Below are 23596 nucleotides of genomic sequence, written 5' to 3' on the forward strand. Positions count from 1 at the left end.
TAATTTGGATAACAATTTTTACCAGACTGGACAGCTTGAGGGAAGGGAGAGTCCATTGACACTACTTCCAATATGAACTTAATTTAAATTTAATTTAATTGTATAAAATAAGTATGTTTTTATTATCATACATTAAATAATGAAAAATTTTCATAGGGGGTTACAACCTCCTAACCACCCCCCCCCCTGGATACACCACTGCATGCGTGCAAATCTTAACGATCAATTATTATATTTTTGACACATTTCTTCTCGAGTCAAGTTCGGAGTTGTTCAAATCCAATTCTCAACAATGTCGTAATATTCATCTTAAGAGGACGTGATACCCGCATGTGTTGTCTCTGTCTTACAAGTGCATTATATAGTAAATTTTACGTTCAGCAGAACACGTGTAGCTCCGTTTGCTTAAAAATTAGAGTGAATTGACCTCTTATAAAATTTAAAGGTATGATTGTTATCTAGTCAACCTCGTATGCTTTTTAATATATTTAAATTTTAAAGGAAGTTATGAGTATTTTAAGATACACAAAAAATTCACAATTTTAAAATACTCATAACTCGCTTTAAATTTGATATAAAATAAAAAGCATATGAGGTTGTCTAGATAATAATCTTACCTTTAAATTTTATAAGAGGTCAGTTCGCTCTAATTTTTAAGTTAACGGAGCTACACGTGTTTTGCTGAGCGAAAAATGTACCATGTTACGCATTTGTAAGACGGAGACAACACATGCGGGTATCACGTCCTCTTAAAGCTTATATAATATATACACTACGGACTTTTAGTTTTGAAAGTAAACTATTATTGCTAATAAATTTTGATTTTATATACTAGTCATGCATCTGGAAAAGTAGCGATACCTATGGTGGATTTTACACATTCGCATCAATCCTTGTCCGCCGTTTAGATATTGTAAATGTTCATAATAATTAATAATGATCTTCATTACGTACTAACGAATTACAATAATCCAGGCGCTGTGTTTATACGTTTTTGATTAAAAATATTCCGATAACTTTTTATTAAATAATGCAACATGCACATATTACAATTTACCAGTTAAGCAAAAATGTTTAATATTTAAACGTGTCACAGCACGCAAATTATTCACAAGTTATATTTTATAAGGGATATAAAATATTCGGTACCTACAAATAGTTGAAAAGTGCTTCAAATGATTTAATAACTATCATCACAAAACATCCGTTTGGATCGTGACGGTCAACCGTAACTTTTGTGTGGCGGACCATAATATATAATAGACTCCATAAAATAATAGACAGTAAGAAAACGTTTGAAGCAGGTTGTGAAACAAATATTTCTGATTATCAGCTGAGTGAAAATAAACAATTGGAGGACCGAACTTTACAGCAATCATTATATTGGTGAGAAACTTGATTTAATTATTTTTCAAAAAAAAAAATCAGTCAACCGGCAACTCCTAAAAATATTTAAATATTCTGTAGCAATATTAATTACATTAGAAAAAGAGATTATCGTAGGTACTATTAATACTAAAAAATATATGGTAACTAATAAGTAATTCTCAAAATTACTCGAATGATCATGAAGAAAAAATTGAATAACCAATGTTTTAAAAATAAGGATATTTCAATATCAAGAAAATAAAATTCACTGATACTTTCTCCACATAATATATTTAAATTTTTATAATAGGTATGTATCATTATTTGATTGATTATTTATATTATATATTATTGATTACATAGCATTACCCGATTATAATGTATTATTTTATTTATTAAATATCTTATATTATTATTTGAATAGTTATTTTTGCTATTATCTATATTAACATTAATTATTTTTTTTTACATTATTATAATTTATAAGCAATTTAATTAATATAATTTTATATATTTTTTAACAAAAAACACCTTTAGTATACTAATTTTATTTTGCCCTTGAAAAAGTGTGATATTATTTTAGGGTTATTGAATATGTCTTAACCAGGGTCGTCATTTCAACTTTTTTATTGTTGGTGCCAAAATTTTTGCAGGCTATTCAAATCATTACCAGGCCACATGGAATTTTTTTTCGGTGCATAAAGGGTGGGGGCGGTTTAAATGGTGACAAAAGCTTTATCTAATATGTCACCTATATTAGTATGAAAACATCACTATATTATTACTATTTTTGAAAAACTATGTGTAGGTACTTTTAATGAGTTTATATTATATTGTGGATGCCAGTTGTATTTGGTAAGTAAATTTATGGGTATAAAGCATCTTAACAGTACTTAATCGAACCTAACCTATACATTTTTTCTCCCTGCACACTCAAAATAAATAATATAGCTAAACCTGAAATTTTTTATATGGGTTACCTTGTTCAAAATGGCACAAAAAAAAAATATATATATATATATTAATATGTAACACTTAGGTAAATTGGCGCTTAAATTTATTGTTGGCAGGTCAAAGAAGGCGTTTATAAAAAATGTACAGCCTGCAGCCCCCCCCCCCACCCGTAAAAAATGTCGCCCCTGGTCTTAATAATAATAATATATCGCAACTATAGATTTGGTTATTTTTACACTAATTGAACCTATGGAGAATGCTGACTGAAATTAAAATTACCGGAAACTAAGTAACGCTCTGTTGAACATTAACAATACATTATATATTTAATTTAAATTCAATGATATGAAATCATTGTATAGGTCAGAGATTCCCAACCAGGGTGCCGCGGCACCCTATAGGGTGCCACGAAATTTTTTTAGGGTGCCGCGAAATTTTTTTAGGGTGCCGCGAAATTATTTGAAATATTTTTTTAGAAAAACAATTTCATTAAATATATAGCATTGTGAGTAATAAAACGGACTATAATAATATAAAACCTATCGTGTTTCTGGTTTCATATATTTTGTAGAAATATTACGATGTTCGATCTATTTTAATGTTCATATACCAGTTTCATTGCTATCGCTTCGATGTCTTGTGCTTTTATCTTATCTTAATTTTTGTAAAACATGTATCGACAATAGTAATTTAATAATATAGGCATACTAACAATTTCAGTACAATCAGTCTGGTTTTAGTCATCATTGCGAAACATATAAACTTCAGTCGTGTCTAGATATTTTATAATTTTATATAATTAAATTTTAGTTAAAATAATGGATAAATGTATTGTTAAAAAACGAAAATTAAATGAAGACGAAATTTCAACTAACCATAATATTGAATCAACATCTGGTGAATCAAATCAAGGTAGTTCTAGTTTTACTGGTTTAAATAAAATACGTTTATATAATATTAGTTATTTAGCTATGGTATATTTACTTGGTATGGAAATGAAAATTATCCTCAACCAGACTAAACGATAACAAATAAAAAGATTAAACCCATATATTATAAGTGTATAATATCAAGCATAATAATACATGAGATATTGAGATGTAGAATTTATTGTAATTGTAAAAATCGAAGAAAATCTGTACGATACCTATTGATTGTTCGGTATTTCGGTAATGCCTGATTAAATCGTCATACCATATCTGTTTTACCATACGATTGAGCATAGAATATTTTATATAGGTACAACATTAAGTCTCTTTCAAACCAATATTTTTTAATTATTATTTTCACGTTATATGTAGGTACTACACAGATTAGTATAACACAGAAATTATATTGAGTGATGTACAGCCGGAGCAGTGAGCAAAGCACAGCTTTATCGATAACATTTTCGTTTTATAATATACTCGTAATAAAATATTTAATGTTAGTTATAAGAACCACGATATAATAACAATGACTAGGTATTATATAAATGTGCAGAGGTTTTAAACCATTAACAAACATTTTAAAAAGAATACTTAAGCTTAGTTTGCATATTAATAATATAGTATACCTAGCCTAGGTACCTAAAATTCAGCTTATATATTTATTATTAGAGTGATCAGTGGCGTGATGAACTAAAAATATTCCAGAGACAGTCCCCCATGTAGATGACCCACCCCACATGATTTTGCATGTAAATAAGTACAATCCTTGATACCCACCCCCGCCCAATATTTGAAAAATCCCAGAGGCAATTGCCTCTGAACTTAGTCTTCGCCATTACGCTACGCCACTGAGAATGATGACTAAAATTATGTTTAATCATCTACCTTTTAATAAATCAGTAGGTACCTTAAAAATGCATGATGCCTTCATTATGGAATGTATAATGAATACAATTAATTTTATTATAAAATCTCAAAAAATTATTTTTCTAATTATAATTATAATATATTTCGACATGTATATAATGTTTGTTCATAACAATTGAATAAATATAATTTTATAGTATTATAGAAGTATTTGGTAGTAACAGATATTATAATATAATGATAATTGTATGTCAGCAAATACAAGCATTAACAATAGCATGCTAGCAATATTAATGATACCTATATTAAAATAACAAATTTAATGATATAACGTATTGCAGTGAAATAGATATTACATAAACATAAAATCAATATTATATTGCATAGAGTGTACTCTCAAAATTCGTTTTGCGCTTCACTCAAAAATATTTACTATATATAAAAAAAATTATTTCGTGTAAACTTCTGACAGTTTTCCAAATACTTTCTATAAAAATTGTAATAATTATTTTAAGTAAAAGAACAAAAAATTGTTTAAATATACTTTCATTTCAATGCCTATAAACTAGTCTGTACGCGATTCGGCGATCCGACGTCATAAGTTTTTAACGAAATAAAAGTTGTTATACCTACCCACCATACCATAGATAGGTACGCCGTACTCAGCCGCCAAATCACACTGTCGTTTCTTATAAGCTGACACTAAAATCTAAAACCAGAATAAACGATATTTTTCACAGAACAATCGACTGATATCCCATCCAAAAATAATGATAATTGGTTTTGGATGAAACTGCGCGTCTAGAATTAATTACAACAGTTAATGCTTGAGTATTTAATTAGGTTTTTGCGAATACTTTATAATAATGGAGAATCTTATTATGGATCATTGATATTTTATGAGTCAAGGTTGCGTAAGACACGACGAACACTTATTCAGAAGTGGACACTAGCTCTCGCTGTAAGACGAGTTATTGCGTGGCGGTGGAGCTTACAACATAAATAATTGCTGAGGTTTAATATAATTTAATACATCTGGGGATTCCTTTATTAAAGAACAATTATTACAAGTTTAAAAACTATAAACCTTAGAAAATATTTTTTTACAGCATTTTACATTATTATATATGTGTTAGCGGCATAATATTGGTATTTTATAAAATGTTCAGGAATGCCTGGAGATTTTTAAAGAACTGTATAATATTTTTTTTTTACATACATTTCCTATGTATTTTGTATAATAACAAGGCATTTCATAAAATGACAAACAACAATAATTGACAATATGCAGAATAGGGGAATTGGTACCCAAAGACAATTAATTTTATTATTACACAAGAAAATAATATTTATTACAAAATACCAATTTAATATTACATAATATATAATGCATTCATAAAAATAAAACAAAAGAAATTAATTAATATTTTAGTACACAGTTATTAATTATTAGTGTTATATTATTCTGGTAAATACAAAAATTTTAAATTTTTAGAATACCTATTCAAAAAATACAAAAAATACAAATAAATAATTTAAAACATTGTGACTATTATTTAATTATTACCTACTGAAAATAATCAATCAACTATAAGTTGTTTTATTTCCTAAAACCCATCTTCTGTAACTTCCAAAACACATGCCAAAACATTAAAGCTTCTCCTCGGCATCGATCAACATCTGATTTTGGCAATCTTACCGAGTTTCCAACAAGTGGTGGAGGGAATTTTTTATTTGACTTAGTCTTCATTTTGATCGCCTGCAGTTCCAAATTACAGTATGCTTCTTTTCGCTGGGTTTTGTTTATTTATAGTTCTGTTACAAAGTTTACATACAAATTCTACTTTATTTTCTTCCTCTACATATAATCTGCAACTCAAATGCATTTTTCCATCACATGTTGAACATTGAACCATTTTTTCGTAGTTTTCTTCTGAGCATGCCAAACAATGTCCTTTATTTATAGTTTAGATGATGGAGAAAGTCTACTTAAGTTTGTAGATCAAAATTCCATTGGCCCAATTAATCAAGAAATATCTACAAGAAATGACGAAGATATTATTACTACGATCAACGAAAAAAAGGACATTGCAATGTTCAACATGTGATGGAAAAATGCATTTGAGTTGCAGATTATATGAAGTGGAAGAAAATAAAATAGAATTTTTATGTAAACTTTGTAACAGAACTAAAAAAACCAAAACCCAGAGAAAAGAATATTTTGTCTTAGAAAAATTTAAAAATTTAGTATTTACCAGAATAATATAACACTAATAATTTATAACTGTGTACTACAATATTAATTAATTTCTTTTGTTTTATTGATAAACAAAAGTAAACATTTTCCAATAGTTTTCAAAAAAATCGAGAAAAACAAAAAAAAAGTGACAGAAAAACGGGAATTTTTACGCAAAACTAGTTTTCGACCAAATCGATTTTTTAATATGGTTGTAATTCAAAAACTAATCACTGTAAATACTTGAAATTTTCACCAAATTTTTATGTTAATTTTATCTATATACAGTTTAATTTTTGAATTTTTTGAGTTATTTATAGACCACTGAAATTTTCGATTTTTATGAGAATTTTTTTTTGAAGTGTCGGTAAAAAAATTTGGATGACCAAAAAAACTTGAAAATTTAATGCAAGGTTCCTTATGAGTTGTTCTTATTGTAGCTAAAAATTAAAAATCGTAAGTCACAATTTTTTTTTAATAAGCGTTTATAGTTCAAAATTTTTACGAAATCTGTCGAAAACGCGAAAATTTGCAAGTAATTTTGAAGTTGAAAAATCATAAAATTGTTTGTGTTTATAACTAAGGATTAAAAATACAACACTATGTTTTCCATAAGTTTTCCTTCAAGTAGCTATAGAGACAACTCTAAGCATCATTATAGGACAAATTTTAAGTGCGTTTGAATTTTAAATTTTTACGAAATAGCGTAACGATAACGATTTATCCTGAAACGATTTTAAATATTTGTTATTATTCAAAAAGTATAAGTCGTAGATACTTGAAAATTTTACCAGTTATTTAGATTTGCATTTTCTTTACAAGATTTATTTTTCAAAATATTTTGACTTTTTTTGAGATATTTATAGACGACTGAAATTTTCAATTTTTCTAAAAAATTTTTTTTTAAGTGTCGATAAATTTTTTCTGGCCCAATAAAATACTTGAAAAATTAATACAAAGTTCCTCATAAGTTATTCTTATAGTGATTAAAAAATTATAAGAATACATAGGCACAATTTTTTTTTATTAGCATTTGAAGTTCAAATATTGACTTAATACGTAAAAATTACGACAATTATCTTAGATAGAAATTCATAAAAGTTTTTCTTTTTAAATCCAAGATTTGAAAATTTTTAATAATCTATATTATATCCTAGACAGATAAACCGTCTCCGCTCAGAATAGTTTTTCGTATACAATGATGATATTATATCATTGGATTCAAATTTAATTTCATCCATTACAGTAGGTAACCCACTATTGTAACCTACTGTACAGCAGAGTGACATCCACGACTTACCCGCTTTTTATGAATGCATTATATTATGAAATATTAAATTGGTACCTACTTTGTAATAAATATTATTTTCTTGTGTAATAATAAAATTAATTGTCTTTGGGTAGGTACCAATTTTTCTATTTTGCATATTGTCAATTTGTTGTTTGTCATTTTTTGAAATGCCTTGTTATTATACAAAATACTTGAAAAATGTATGTAAAAAAAAATATTATACAGTTCTTTAAAAATCCTCAGGGATTATATAAAATTACTGGGCATTATATTATAAATATTGCCGCTAACATATATATGTTTTTAAGCTTTATTACTTTTTTAAATGACGTATTTTTGTACATTATTACATGAAGTATTCAGATTCATCATAAAATTCGAACGACTATAGCTGTAACGTAATGATAGGTTGGAGTATATATGAGGGCCGAGGGGCTATATACCTAAATAGATGTGTGTCACAGTACCAAGTATCAGAGGTCTCCAACTTAAATTTAAACTAACGACATAAAAACCTTAAGTCTTAATGTACTTTAGTAGTCAAAAAATAAATGTCGATGAATTAGTTGCACTATTAAAATCAAGAAAAAAATTAATATAATCTATTTAAAATATTTTATTTTAGTACCTACATTTTAATTAATTTTTTTCCCCGTATTATTATTGTCAAATTGTTTACTAATAATTTCTAGGTGTTTATTATTATTTCTTTTTTAAAATTTTTTTAATATGCTTTGTCACATGTTATAATGTTTATGTTTAAAGCTAATTTAATTACTTATTTACTATATAATTAAATATTTATTTTTCAACATAAATTTGTAAAGTATATCTTTTATTTATTTTAAAAATTTAGGACCCAAGCAGATTTTATGTCATTGGCTCCTAAAAACTAAGTCGTGCCACCAACGATTAAGTAGTTAATTAGTTACAAGTATTTTAAGTTTTGGTGATTGACTACTTACAGTGGCGGACTGGGAGAATAACACAGCCCGGGAAAATCATAATTGTAGAGGCCCTCAATATACTAACGGCCTTTTAAATATATAATATATTTTTATACGTCATGTGGATGCTCTGCCTATAGGTATTCCTAATAACTATTTTAGATTCTGAGCGGAGCGATGAATGTATTGTTTTTACAATGATGCGTGTTTTTTCAAATTTTTTTTTGTGTCTGTCATCACCTTTTAGGACAGTAAAAAATACTTAGATTTTTTCAACATTATCTTTTCTAATAGGAAAGTAGTGAATCTAGTTGGTAGTTTTTCCAGTAGTTTTCAAAAGTGCCGTGAAAAACAAAAGTAAAATTATTTTTATTTTTTGATGTAGCTCTAAAACAAATGACCATAGATACATGCAATTTTGACTGAATGTTTATATTAGCATTTTTTATACACAAAAATATTTTCAAAATATTTTGACTTGTTTTGAACTGTTTACGGCAATTTAAAATTTCACGTTTTTTAATTTTTTTTCTATAAATATCAACAAAATTGTATTTGTTGTCCCAAAGTGCATGAAAAGGTACTGAATAAAGGCTCCTCATATATTGTTACTATAGCGGTTGAAAAATATAAAAAATGCATAGGTACAAATTTTTTTATAATCATTTAAAGTTTGAACATTGACAAAATGTATCAAAATCTTGAAAATTATCAATCATTGTAATTAAAAAATTATGAAATGTTCAGTTTTTATAACTAAGGATTAAAAATTAAAAATATAGATTCTCATAATGTTCTTATTATGGCCAACAAATCTAAAAAATATATAAACACAGTAATTTCTTATGGACATTTTAAATTCAAATTGTGAATTTTTATTTCTTTATTTTAAATTAAATTACATTTTTTAATTACATCTAGATTAGTATTCTTGCTCTACGATAAGAGGTATATTACCTCAGTATACCTATAGAGCAAAGCTAGTAAATTCATATGTTAACCATACACTTTGTTCACATTTATCAACTACTAGCAATAAATAAATTTATTATTATTAAAAAAAAAATTTGGACGAAATTACATATTAAATCCAATAATATCGATTTTGGTTATTTTGTTGTAATTTAAAAATAAATATTATTCGTGGATATAAGAAACTTTTAAGAATATATTGACTTATTGTTGTATTTTATACACACAATGACATTTTCAATTGTATTTTTTGGGGAAAAATGAATTTACCCTACTGTAGAAGATACTTATGCCTAATACTAAAATTAATTACTTTAATCACAATAATATTATAAAATATGCCTATTGCCTACCTATAGTAATATTATAGACATACCGTCCTAAAATCTCGTTTTTCGTACACAATAATATTATTACAGGGACCTACTATTGTAACTTACTGTAAGCCTACTGTAAAGCCTGGTATGGCCGAACACAAGCTAGTCCCGCATTTTATAATACCTAATCAGAAATCTAGGTTTTTATGTTTAATAATATTTTATATTACATAGTACATACTTATTGCTTATTAGATAATATTTTAATTTATTATTTCACCATTTTAATATTAATAAATATATATTTTATACCAGCAGCGGCCCACCGAGAAATTTCCCGGTATCCCGGTCGTCCAGTCCGCCACTGAGTAGTAGACCAACATTTTGAGTGGTAATAACGGTAGATTATAATCTACCATGGTGGTAACCATGTACTATTCCACTCCACTCAACTAAACTTTCAACACTTATAATAACTAATCTACATATAATAGGTAATTGAATTGTATATACATCGAAATACATCGATTAATATTCTGACCCTGAATATGTAATTGAAATGAATGACTTACTATTGTAATCACCTTGACTGTCCATTGCATAAGAAGCATTAACAAAATCGAAAAGTTGAGCCTAGATCTAAAGCAAAAATGTATAGGGTCATAAACTCATAAGTGTAAACACTTAGGTAAGCCGGTAAGCGCCTATTTAAGACATAAATATTAAGTCTATACGGAGCTGTACTGTGTGTCAATAATCTATTTTTAGACGTTTATTATGCTGAAAATAAATTAATTCAATTTTTAGACCTTTATTAGATAACAGCGAGTTAGGTTCAAAATTTATACAAAATGGTATGAGTGATACGTATTATAGCACAGAATAGATTAAATGATAATTATAGTTTGTTATTTCAGCCTATACATTAGTGTAATCTAGGAGAAATCATCACTTGGAGGTTTGCTGAAAATTCTCCAAAAAAAATTTTTTTCTACTACAGGGGAGTGAAACAATTATTACAAAATATTTTCATAATATATTTAATAATATACATTAACCTAGCTTAAATTTTCAAAATTTTGTTTGTCCCTAGTTAATATTTACATAATTATATAGTTCGAAATTCAAATGAGTAATTTCATCAAAAAAGTAGTACTTGTTATATTAAAAAAAAATTTACATTTACATTTGGGTCGTTATCAACAACATAATAATCTATTATGAAACAAATACGCTTGCTGACGTGAGACAAATCGGTTATTATCAAATTAGTATGCGTGGAACCAGTTTGAGTTTTCCCAGATCATTGCATATATAATTTAAAAAGAAGCGTATTAATGAATTTTAATTATTTATTTATATATAGTAATCTATAATGTTTATATAAATAAATAATTATTTGTAAATTTATTTTTTTTTAAAGCGGGTAAGTCGTGGTATGTCGCTCTGCTGTACAGTAGGTTACTGTAATGGATGGGATTAAATTTGAATGTAATGATAGGTATCATTGTATACGAAAAACGATTCTGAACGAAGATGATTTGTCAGTCTAGGACAGGGGTCGGGAACCTTTTCGTAGGAAAGAGCCATTTTTTCAAAAAAATACAAAACTATGATATCCAGGAGCCACACTGGAGGTTTGGACAACCTTTTTTTAGTAGGCAATAAAAACATAATAATACGTCTTAAATTTAGAAAATATGGAAAACTTATATTTATATTATTATTATTGTTTATACAAATATAATATTATTTAGTATAATATAATTTATATTTTACGGATATTGATATATTGATAATTATCCAAAGAGCCGCAGGTTCCCGACCCCTGGACTAGGATATATTATATTTAAATATTGTCATATATTCTATTTCGAAACAAATATTTTATTTTTCAATTAAGATGCATTTTGCACAAGGCATGGTTAATCAATTTTTCCAAAAACATTGCATGTAGTTATTATAATTCATAATACCTTATATAATCATAGATATACATTATACATAATATACTTGATTTGAGGATAAATCGTTATCATTACGCGATTTCATAAACATTTAAATCTCAAACGCTCAAAACATTTTTCCCATAATGACGCTTCAAATTGTCTCTATAGCTATTTGAAGCAAAACTTATGTAAAACTTAGTGTTGAATTTTATAACCTTAGATATAAATACAAACAATATTATGAATTTTGAACTATAAAATAATTTGCAAATATTCATGGTTTTCACGAATTTTTGTCAATATTTGATATTCAAATGCTAATAAAATTTAATTTGAATTTCCGGTAGACATTTTTTTTGTGATAAAAATTGACAAATTTGTAAGGAATCTTGTATTAAATTTTCAAATCTTAGATTTAAAAAGAAAATTTTTTATAAATATCTAACTTAAAACAATTTGCGAATTTTTGTGATTTTACGTATTTTGTCAAAATTCAAAATTTGAATGCTTATAAAAAAAAATTGTGACTATAAATTTATTTTATTTTTCAACTGCTATTGTAACAATATGTTAAGAGCCTTATTGTATTAAATCTCCAATATTTTCTATCCAAAAACTAAATTTTTATCGATATTAATTTTTAAAAAAACTAATAATGGTCGAAAATTGCATATATCTATGAATAGTACAACATAAGTAAAAAATTTTTGAAAATTTCATGGCGGATAGAATATACTTATAAAAACATTCGGTGAAAATGTCATGTATCAATGCTCATTAGTTTTAAAGTTACATCAAAAATCAAAACGATTTTGTCGAAAACTGATTGTGCGTAAAATTTACCGTTTTCCCCTTAATTTTTAGTTTGTTTATCCCTATTATTTAGAAAAATATTAAGAATTTTTCACTTTAATCTACGACTTATACTTTTTGAATAATAACAAATATTTAAAATCGTTGGAGGATAAATCGTTATCGTTACGCTATTTCGAAAAATTTAAAATTCAAACGCACTTAAAATTTTTCCTATAATGATGCTTCGAGTTTTATCTATAGCTACTTGAAGGAAAACTTAGTGTTGTATTTTTAATTCTTAGTTATAATTTTATAAACACAAAAAATTTTATGATTTTTCAACTTCAAAATTACTTGCATATTTTCGCGTTTTCGACAGATTTCGTAAAAATTTGAACTATAAACGCTTATAAAAAAAAAATTGTGACTTACGATTTTTAATTTTTTTTAGCTAAAATAAGAAAAACTCATAAGGAACCTTGTATTAAATTTTCAAGTTTTTTTGGTCGTCCAACATTTTTTTACCGGCACTTCAAAAAAAAATTATCATAAAAATTGAAAATTTCGGTTGTCTATAAATAACTCAAAAAAATTTCAAAAATTTTTGAAAATTAAACTGTACACAGATAACACTAACATAAACATTTAGTGAAATTTTCAAGTATTTACAGTGATTAGTTTTTGAATTACAACCATATAAATAAATCGATTTGGTCGAAAACGGGTTTTGCGTAAAAATTCTTGTTTTTTTGTCACTTTTTTTTTGTTTTTCTCGATTTTTTTTAAAACTGTTGGAAAATGTTAACTTTTGACCTTTATAATGCTATTCACTTTTACATCGGAAACCACCCCCAAAGTTTGAAATCGAAGCATTATTTCGACTAGTTATGCTGTACACAGACACAAAAAAAAAACACATTATATTGTAAAATTAATACATTCATCACTTCGTTCAGAATCTAAAATGTATACTTATAAATTAATGTAATAGTAAAATTTAAATATGATACATTATACTATTTTATGAAACTTATATCGTTAAAGTAGGTATAGCGAAAGAAATAAATTTCCCGTATATGACACACATGAATCATGTTATATTGTATTATATATCAATAAATAATATATGATTACATATTTTTTTGAACATTGATTACACATTACACAACCTTAAATTCATAATATATACATAAGTTATATTAATTGTCTAATTTAATACATTTGATCAATGTTTCTAGCTGGTCGCGTAATCAATAACTCAAAATTTACCTTGGATCTTAATAATCTATATTTAACCATGCAAAACGGTGCAATTGACTCACCCTAAAACGAAGGTGTTTTCCAATAAAGATAAACATAACAAACACAAAATTCAATATAGACCCTTGGACCCCATATATCGCAGACCTTCAACGTAAAATTAAAAATGTTAGCAACATTTAAACTCGTTACACGCCGTACACTCATTAAGGTAATTTGATTTAATTTTTTAGTTATGCAAAAATGATGAAAAAAACAGAATTTACAATTCTACTCGGATTAATTCTGACAATATTATTTAAAAGGTAAAATGATATTCATAAAGTTTAAATAAAAAATTATATTTTAAGTATTAAAATATTGTTTAAATAAATATAACAGTTGTGTTTAGTGGCATACCTGTGAAATATTTTTGGGAGGGTGATGCTTCTAAAATCAGTAAAATCTAAAACCATCCTCAAGAAACGTCACTAGTTTTCTGCGTATTTTATCTATAAGAATGTATGAATTAATTTTGAATTAAAAAGTGATTCTATTATAGAGTGAAAAGTGATAAACTTGTGATTGACACGGATGCCGGTGCTGATGATGCAATGGCACTTTTGCTTACACTATCGATATCTGCCAACCTCGACACGAATTTCGAAATTGTGGCAATAACTTGCACCTATGGTAACACTAATTTGACCAACGTAAATAAAAACGTGCTCAAGACATTGACAATCGCAGATGAATCAAAAGTAACTATAATTCAATATTGGGATAACTAATAATTTATCAGTTATCTAAATAAAGATGATTGATAAATGTATTACATTTTGTCTAAACGAAGATAAAAATAAATACATTTTCATGTAGATGTATATCAGATAAACTCATGTTTGATTCAAATTTTAAAAATTTTCAGTGATGGTTTTAGGCAAAAAAAAAATTTCGTATTCAAATACTTCAAAACAATGTAACAATAAATAAATAAATTACAGATAAACCATACTTGAACAACAACATAAAATCCATCAAACGTTTTATCGTTTAAATTCTTCTGCCCGACTGTCTCGGTGTTAACTTGTATTATTATACCTTACTAAATAATCTCTCGCTGGTGATGACTGATGAGGATGGAATTGAACTGTTAAATTTTTAGACTTCATAATATGACAAATTTCATTTTTAATATACTTTCGAATCTTTCGGTTACTAGTTGCAATAACCATAGGCGTGCAGGTGGTGCATTCCTATTTCCTATTTTACAATTTATCACTATTCAGCATTCACTACTGTTTTTACCACCATGCCAATAAGGCAATAACATACTTGAATAAAAAAATAGTTTTCAAGTTTCCGCAGGTGGGGGGGGGGGGCATAGGCTGCACCACCCGTGCGCACGGCTATAGCAATACCTATTGTGCCCAAAGGTGTTTTCATTATATGCGCCCAAACGGGTTCTCCCTGTTATACGCGGTAGCAGGAGTAACTGTTTTAGTGATTTGCTATTGTTAGTTAGTCGTTAAGTTACTACACAACTAATAATTTGTTAATTAATATTGAAATACTTGGTACAAATTATAAATTGTATCAAGGTGTTTTTATTTCGAGTAATAGGTTTTTTAATCCATTAAAATAAAATTTCTAGATAGGTACGTATAGATGATAACTAGAATTTTATCTTATTTTTATTTTAAAGATAAATAATATGACTGAGCTGAATATTATAAAATTATTATATATAGATAAGATAAACGTAAAAAGATGATCAATTGTTATCAAGATATTTCCCAACACATATTATAGTGTCTATGTGTATATAATAAGAAAAATGTTTTTTTATTGATACAGTGAAACCTCTAAATGCCGGACACTCTCGGTCGCTTAAATGTCGTCCGCTATTTGGAGGTGTCCGCTATTAAGAGGGGAAATACAGTGAGTACACATTACACCGTTCCCAAAATTCCGTCCGTTATTTGGAGGTGTCCGCTATTGAGAGGTGTCCGTTAAAAGAGGTTTCACTGTACATGAGTTTTATATTCAAACCTTTATTTTTATTTCATAGATTCCAGTTTACTCTGGTGCATCCAAACCTCTGACCGAAAATCACACATCTGATAATTTTTTTGGTAATGATGGATTTGGTGATTTTAAATTCAATCGAGAAATTATTAGTAATATTGATAGATCCAAGCATGCATCAGTCGCATTAATTGATTTAGCTAATCAATATCCTGGTGAATTAAGTATACTTATGCTTGGGCCAGCAACAAATGTCGCTCTTGCAATATCATTGGATCCAACATTTGTCTATAAAGTCAAGCGATTTTATGTCATTGGTGGTAGTGTTAATGGTATCGGGAATAGAAGTCCAGGTGTTGAATTTAATTTTGGAGCGGATCCAGAAAGTAATTTTATACTTTTTAATTCAACTATAAGAGAAGTTAGTTTATTACTACCCTGGGAGACAATTTTATCAACTAATATATCATCGGTAAGATATGCAAAGTAAAAATTACTTTAAATAATTGATCGGTAATTTTTTGTATTGTTCTATAGTCATGGAGAAAAAATGTACTCGGTCGTGTTAATTCAAAATTTATAAGATTTTTAAATTCAGCAGAATCAAAAATTAAAGAATTTCCAAATTGGGAACCTAGTGATTCTTTAATTGCAGCTGCAATGTTGTATCCAAAACTGATTAAAAAGTCTATAGTTACAAATATGACACCAGTTATGGATGGTGAGGCACGCGGTGGAACACTTATTGATTATTCGGGACAAACTCATAAACCAAATAATGTTGAAATTATTCAAGAAATTGATGTTGAAGAGTTTAAAAAAATACTTCTGCAATATTTATCATAAATACAAAATTAAAAAATTACTTTATTAGTAGTTTATGATAAACTTGCAGAATTATCAAATATGGATAATGAATCATCTGAAATACCATATTATTAATTATTATTTATTATAATATTATTATTAATATCAATAATTTTGAATATTTATAATTAAAATTAAAAATTAAAATGTTTACGTCTTATAATAAGATCATTATATATCATTATATCATTATATAAGTCTTATAGAGCTCTAACTCTTCCGATATTTTTTAGATTTTAAAATTTGGTAAAATGTTATTTTATCGTTAAGTTTTATCTATATGGAATAATATCATTAATATACCTATGATAAACTGTGATGATGAAAAAATATTGCCACACTAAACCGAGAAAGTCTTTTTTATTCTAGATTAGTGTTCCTAAAACTTTAAAAATATAGATGTTTTTAGATTCTGAATAAATGCATTGATTTTACAATGATGATGTGCGTTTTTAATTTTTGTGAGTACACGAAGAGTAGATTTTCAACTTCAATTTATTTTCTGGTTGGGAATGGAATCTGGTTGGCACGTTGTAGAAATTAAAATTAAAAATTCTTAGTAATTTTCAAAAACGTAGTGAATACAATGGAAGTTTTACGCAAAATCAGTTTTTGACAAAATTGAATTTGTTTTTTGGCGTGATTATAAAATTGTTAGTCTATATTCTCTATAAAAAATGTTTTCTTCTATCACAATACTTAACCATTTAAAACAAGGATCTTCATAAGTTGTTATTAATTTACTTATTAAAAAAAAAAAAAAAATTAAGCCTAAATTTATATTTAATATTTATTTATGTATGTCTTTGAAGTTAACATTTTTTCGACATTGGATATTCAACCGTAAACTAACGATTTTCTTATTTATTTGTTAATTTGTTATTATTAATAATATAATTATATATATTTGTTGATTTAAAAACGGAAAACCTAAGGTACTTAAATTTTTTACCAGTAATTTAAATTATCATTTTCTATATACTTACAACAGAATTTTCCGAATTTTTCAAAATAATATGATAAATTTGGAGCTATTTATAGGTATAAGAACATTTCACAAAAAAAATTTATTTAGTATATCAATATACTATATAGGTAATCGTTATATAAGCGTGGTAAAATGGGCGAATGTAAGTTCCCACACGAGATATAGCAGGTAAAAATTACCCCTGGATTACGTATGGATAATACGTAAGTTCCCACACGAAAAAAAAATTATACCAAACACCAAGGCTGGGCAAAGAAAAGTAACTTAACTTAATTTAAAGTTAAAATTTTCTTATAATCAAAATAAAAAATTTCAGACACATAATAATGTTGATAAAAATTGCTTATAATTTTAACTTTTAATTCGTTAATGTTCAGCCTTGCCAAACACAAACTTCCTTCCCACTTTATTCAGACTTAGGACTAACAAATAACTTATATAACTTTTATAACTTAAAAATTATACACAGTATGACACTATGACTATATATATGGATATCACATATGTGAAGTGTTTGAGCTTTCGTAATAAACCAAATAAAATTTGATTTTTTTTTCTATTATTATTATTATTGTTTACCTAAAAAAATTGAATTGGATTTTTTTTATCCAATATAAAAACAACACAAATTTTAAGTTGTCATTCCTAAGTCTTAATAACTTAACTTTTTCCGTGTGGGAACTTACGTACAAGTGTATTTTTTTGCGTGTGGGAACTTACTATGCACTCGCTTACCTGCTATGTTTCGTGTGGGAACTTACCAAACCCCGGTAAAATGGTATTCTACCTAAAAGTCCGGTTTATTTATTATACATATGTCGTACAAAAAACATTAATGTTATTAAAAATAATAGCAATAATTTATAATACAATTACCTATTACAATCAATGTTATAGCCGTTATAGGTAGGTAGAATAAAAATAAAAATATGACATTATAATTTTTTTGGTTAGGAATTCATAACTTCGAGCTAATTAGTGTTGAAGAGTTTTTAACTCAAGTGGTACATAATATTAGGACACCGCCAAGGTGATTAATGTTTTCTTGTATGACATGAAATTTTATTGTTGTATATTTTATTTTTGTTTAAAAGTAACTATCAATCTGACCAAAAAGTTATAATGTTACATTGTATGTAATATTTTAATTTTTTTAGTACCTACCTATAATATTGATTGTAATAATTGTATTATAAATTATTATTGCTATTATTTTTAATAACATTAATGTTTTCTTATACGACACATTATGTATAATAAATAAACAGGACTTTTATTACATCGGACTTTTTTTCGCGGGTCTTTTTACCGGACTTTTGTTCGCCAGACTTTAGTTCGTAGATTCCGATAAAATAGTGTTATGCGCATGCGTAAGCGCCGAAAGTTGTGAACTTCGTAAGACTATAAAATAAAAACTTTCCGCCAATTAGTTTTTGCACCATCGTTCTGAACTCGTCGAAATACTTAGGTTTCCAAAAGAAAAAAAATGAAAAATTCGCGTATGCGTTAAACTAGATTTGTTACACGACCCTGCCACCACTATAAATAATATAATAACGATATCCTGCATGACTGAAGATGATTCTTCATGACAGTTATATTTGTCGTAGAAACCCCGAAATATATTATTTTTTTGGTTTGTTAGATTAGCAAGTATTAAAGAAATTACCATTACGTACTAACCATTGTTCTGTGTACCATTGATTAAATATACATAGATAGCCCATGTCTATGAACGATTTGGAAACTTGATTAAGGCATTGATTAAATATCGATAGATGGCGCGGTTGCATTGTTCATTGAAAATTATAATTAGATAGACAGAGAATAACGGGGGGGTCATATCGTCGTACACTTATAAATACCGGTTTTAAGAGGACGTTTCACCCGCATGTGTTGTCTCCGTCTTACAAGTGCGTAACATTGCAAAAACTGTTTCGCGCGGGAAAGAACCGAGAATGATACAGTTATAACTAAGAAATGAAATTTTCATCACATAAAAAGGAGAATTTTGTCTGTGCAATATCGTTTTTATTTTTTCGATATCAGAACTACAAAAAAAGTTATTCGTGCTTAAAAAACGCAAAATTAATGTATTATAAAACAATAAGAATTTTTTTTGTATAAGTGATATCGAAAAAATAAAAACGATATTGCACAGAAAAAAATCTCCTTTTTATGTGGTGAAAATTTCGTTTCTTAGTTATAACTGTATCTTTCTCGGTTCTTTCCCGCGCAAAACAGTTTTTGCAATGTTACGCACTTGTAAGACGGAGACAACACATGCGGGTGAAACGTCCTCTTAATATAAATAATTTGCGATAACGAGTAACAATTTGATCCTACATGACGAATACAACAAGACAAGTAGGAACTATCGTAGACCGTAGTATCGTGGGTCCATTTCTATTCCAGAAATAGTATCCAATGTGTTCGACAGCTCGACGCGTTGAATTAATACAAGCTGTTTTTTTCGTATTCGTCGTATTTAAATGGGAAAATGTATAAAATAATATAAATAACAAATATGACATAAAAAAAATAAATAAATACGTTTTAACAATTTAAAATAAAAACTTACTTTATTTGTATTTTTAATAAATATAAATTATGTTGATTCAATTATTTTTTAAAATACTTAACTTATTTTTATTTTTGTCTTTAGCATTACTTTTAATATTTTTTGATTTCCAATTAAAATCTCTTAACAATTTACAATTAATTAAATGCGTTACTAGAAAATCGATGTGTGGTTCACAAGAAGAATTGAAATTTATAACTGAAGATAAATCATTTTTAATTTTGGAAAAAATAAATTTTGAAATATTTTTCTTATGAGGCATTTTTTCGACAGTTTTTTTTATGATTTTCTGTGCTAAGGACACAAACTCTGTGAAATCTACTGTTGGCCTTTTTAAATGTAATAAAGAATTTTCGGAAGAATAATTTTTACAAAATATTAAAAATTCTTGATTGTTAAAAGTAGCATCTTCAATATCTTTCAACATGTTGCCTTCACAAATGCTGCATTTAAATTTATCAACGCACTTTTTACCTAAATACCCGGCAAAATAGGCATTAGAGCAGTCTTCCAATGTGACATTGGGTGGATCATTTTCTTCCGAGAAAACTTCAATTGATGACAATGAAGAAAGTGAAAGATTTGACGAGCAACTTGAACTGCAGCTGTCATTACCATCTTCTAAATTAATATTTGTTTTGTACATTAAATTCAAATCACCATCAGGTTCGCAGTTAGACTGATCAGGTGGTTTCATTAAATTCATTTTTATATTCATTCTAAATGTGGTTCTGAATACCCTGGCCGTTGGATTCCTTAAACATATTTTAATAATAATCTTAAATGTATATAAAAATAAATAATTGTTTATCCTATATAGATTCAAAAATTTCTGGACCAATTTTAATAAAAGTTAGTATGTTTATTGTTTATAGAAACTATATAGATTCTCTGAGTTATTTTATACTAATAGTTTCAACCCTAAAAAGGTACCATAATTAGAGTGTAGTTCACAATTTAATTTATTTTTTAAATGTCACCAGTTACCAATACTTTTTTTGCCTAAATTAAAAAAAAAAAACGGAATTTCTTTTATCACTAGTTATAAATTATAGAATTTTAACCCCTCATTATTTTGCTTATATTTTATTACTAAGCATTAATATAACCAAATAGGTATTTTGTATTTACTGAATATCATTATAATATTGTTTTATTTATTGTATCTATATTTTTATATTTTACTACTAAACACTAATAAAATTAATTATTTTGTAATTACATATTGAGTATATCATGTATAACTAAATATAATATTGTTTTCTACACAAACATTAATTAATTAATTAAACATAAATAATTTTAAATAAGAATGTTTTTGGTAGTTATACTTATAATATAATATGTGTTTATAGTTCATACAATAAACATATAATAATATATTTCATATCTCTGATAATGGAGACTGTCGGAAAATGTATTGACGAATGTATTGAAAATGGAAAGATCGTTATTTTTGGTGGAAACAGGGGACACTATTTTTTTTTTAAAAAATTATATATTTTTTTCATTATTTAAATGATTTTTGCATTGATCAAAAAAAATGAATAGAAATTTTTTGTTGGTTTTTTAAATGGTTGCCATTGGTTATAAAAAATAAGTTAATTTTTTTTTTAAAAAAAACTACCGTAGATGGCAACCAAATTTAACACCAATATAACGAACAACGAAGTAAACGGGGGACATGCTATAGTAAATAGTATAGCATGTCCCCCGTTTACTTATATTGTATAGCATACAATATACACATGCACACATATATATATATATATTAGGTTTTATTAATTTGCTTAAATTTCACTTACCTATTATAGCCACCTCTTTGGCGGAAAACAGAAAAAGTATTTTCTATCACATCTGAATTAAATCTACTAGTGAGTAAATAGGTATATCCTAACTCACATTGCTGAGCATATATCATCATAATTGAGTTGATTGTCCAAATTAAACCGTCAAAGCATGGTGGTCTGGTATCCTGTCGTTTTTTTGTTATTTTTTTCTCAAGTTTTTCAATCCAATTTCTCGCTTCGAGTAAATATTGCAATTGCTGAGGACGTTCTTGAGAAATGGCACACTTAAACGGATTTGGATTGAATAAACTATTACTGTTTAAAACATCTAATAGATTATTTAAATCTTTTATCATTTCCATGGTATGAGGTGCAGTTTTAGATTTTAGCTGTTTAGTGAGGATACACGATTCCATTGTAGCCGACATGGAATTACTAAACAGTTGCATGGCAAGTTTGCAGGACATTAATTGGAATGGACCAGGATTCATATGATTGTTGGTAATTTTTAAAAGTGAACGGCTTGTACCACTATTCTTGTCCAATTCATACGTGTCTTTTAAATCTTGAAAAGATGTTTCATTTTCTTTGTAAATAAAATTATTTTTTATAAAATTGTTTCTTAAATTTTTATATAAATGAGGAACATCAAATATTGAAAATACTTTTCTCCCTCTAATTTCAATATATGGTTTATCTTTAGTCATGTTTAAATCTTTTTGTAGTGCTGAAACATTATTTGTTCCTTGATCGCATACCATTGATAAAACTGTAAAGCCACACTCGAATATTTTATTAATTGCTTCTATCAAAAGTTCACTTAATATTTTATGACTCACTGATGTTGATGGTAAAAAATACGCAAAAGGCAATTTCCAGTTTGAATATACTCCTCGTATCATAAACAATAATGCTTGACCAGCCAATTTATTTGATCTACCTTTAGTACCTAGATCTTCGTACCCTTCTATAAGATCAAGAAACTTGGAATATTCAAGGTAATTTTTAATTTTCATTTCGTCAAACACTAATGTACAAAAACGTTCCTCTTCAGTCATAGTATCAGCTTTGATTTTTAATTGTTTTAAAATTCCCAAATTGAAACCAGTTTTAAACTTGGAACTCCCAATCCAACGACGTATAGTAGATAATCCAGGTAAAATAATTTGTTTAGAGTTTCTTAAAAATTTATAAGCTGAAGGTGATTTATAAAATAGGCTTAATGCAAATTGTTTTTCATCAAAATCCCACGGTTTTCTCTGTGTTTTAGATCTTAAAACTTGCATTTTTACTAGTGCCTTAGAATCACGTGATGAAAATTGTATTGTATTAAAAATATTTTTGTTTCTTAAATTGGACCTTGAAATTAGCAAATTTTTACGGAGTTTTGAGATTGAAGCACGTTTGTTTTTTAATAATTTACTCTGGTTTTTAACTACTTGTTTTAATTGTTGTATCTTTTTATTCATTTTGTTCTT

The 23596-nt window shown here is 27.0% G+C and overlaps 2 protein-coding genes across 7 annotated transcripts in view; one reads left to right on the forward strand and one right to left on the reverse strand.

Annotated features, from left to right (window-relative positions):
- Positions 1–5868, reverse strand: part of LOC149056379 (zinc finger MYM-type protein 1-like) — a 25338-nt gene extending 19470 nt beyond the window's left edge. The window contains exon 1 of the mRNA XM_089227072.1: positions 5762–5868. Coding sequence (XP_089083198.1) covers positions 5762–5868 — 107 coding nt within the window. The remainder of the gene's footprint in view (positions 1–5761) is intronic.
- Positions 1254–17481, forward strand: LOC107169039 (uncharacterized). Of its 6 annotated transcripts, none has more exons than XM_089225344.1 (6): positions 1254–1386; positions 13864–14053; positions 14119–14190; positions 14427–14625; positions 15936–16364; positions 16430–17481. In XM_089225344.1, the coding sequence occupies exons 3-6, from the start codon at positions 14129–14131 to the stop codon at positions 16736–16738; spliced, it is 999 nt and encodes a 332-aa protein (XP_089081470.1). In that variant the 5' UTR covers positions 1254–1386; positions 13864–14053; positions 14119–14128; the 3' UTR covers positions 16739–17481. The 6 variants fall into 6 exon arrangements, with proteins under 6 accessions (XP_089081470.1, XP_089081474.1, XP_089081469.1 ...); XM_089225343.1 differs by lacking the exon at positions 1254–1386 and adding an exon at positions 3047–3234; XM_089225345.1 differs by lacking the exon at positions 1254–1386 and adding an exon at positions 10234–10375.
- The last annotated feature ends 6115 nt before the right edge of the window (positions 17482–23596 follow it).

Source organism: Diuraphis noxia, unplaced genomic scaffold (genome assembly GCF_037042655.1).
Source record: "Diuraphis noxia isolate RWA-SAM2 unplaced genomic scaffold, SU_Dnox_SAM2 contig0004, whole genome shotgun sequence".
NCBI lineage: Eukaryota > Metazoa > Arthropoda > Insecta > Hemiptera > Aphididae > Diuraphis > Diuraphis noxia.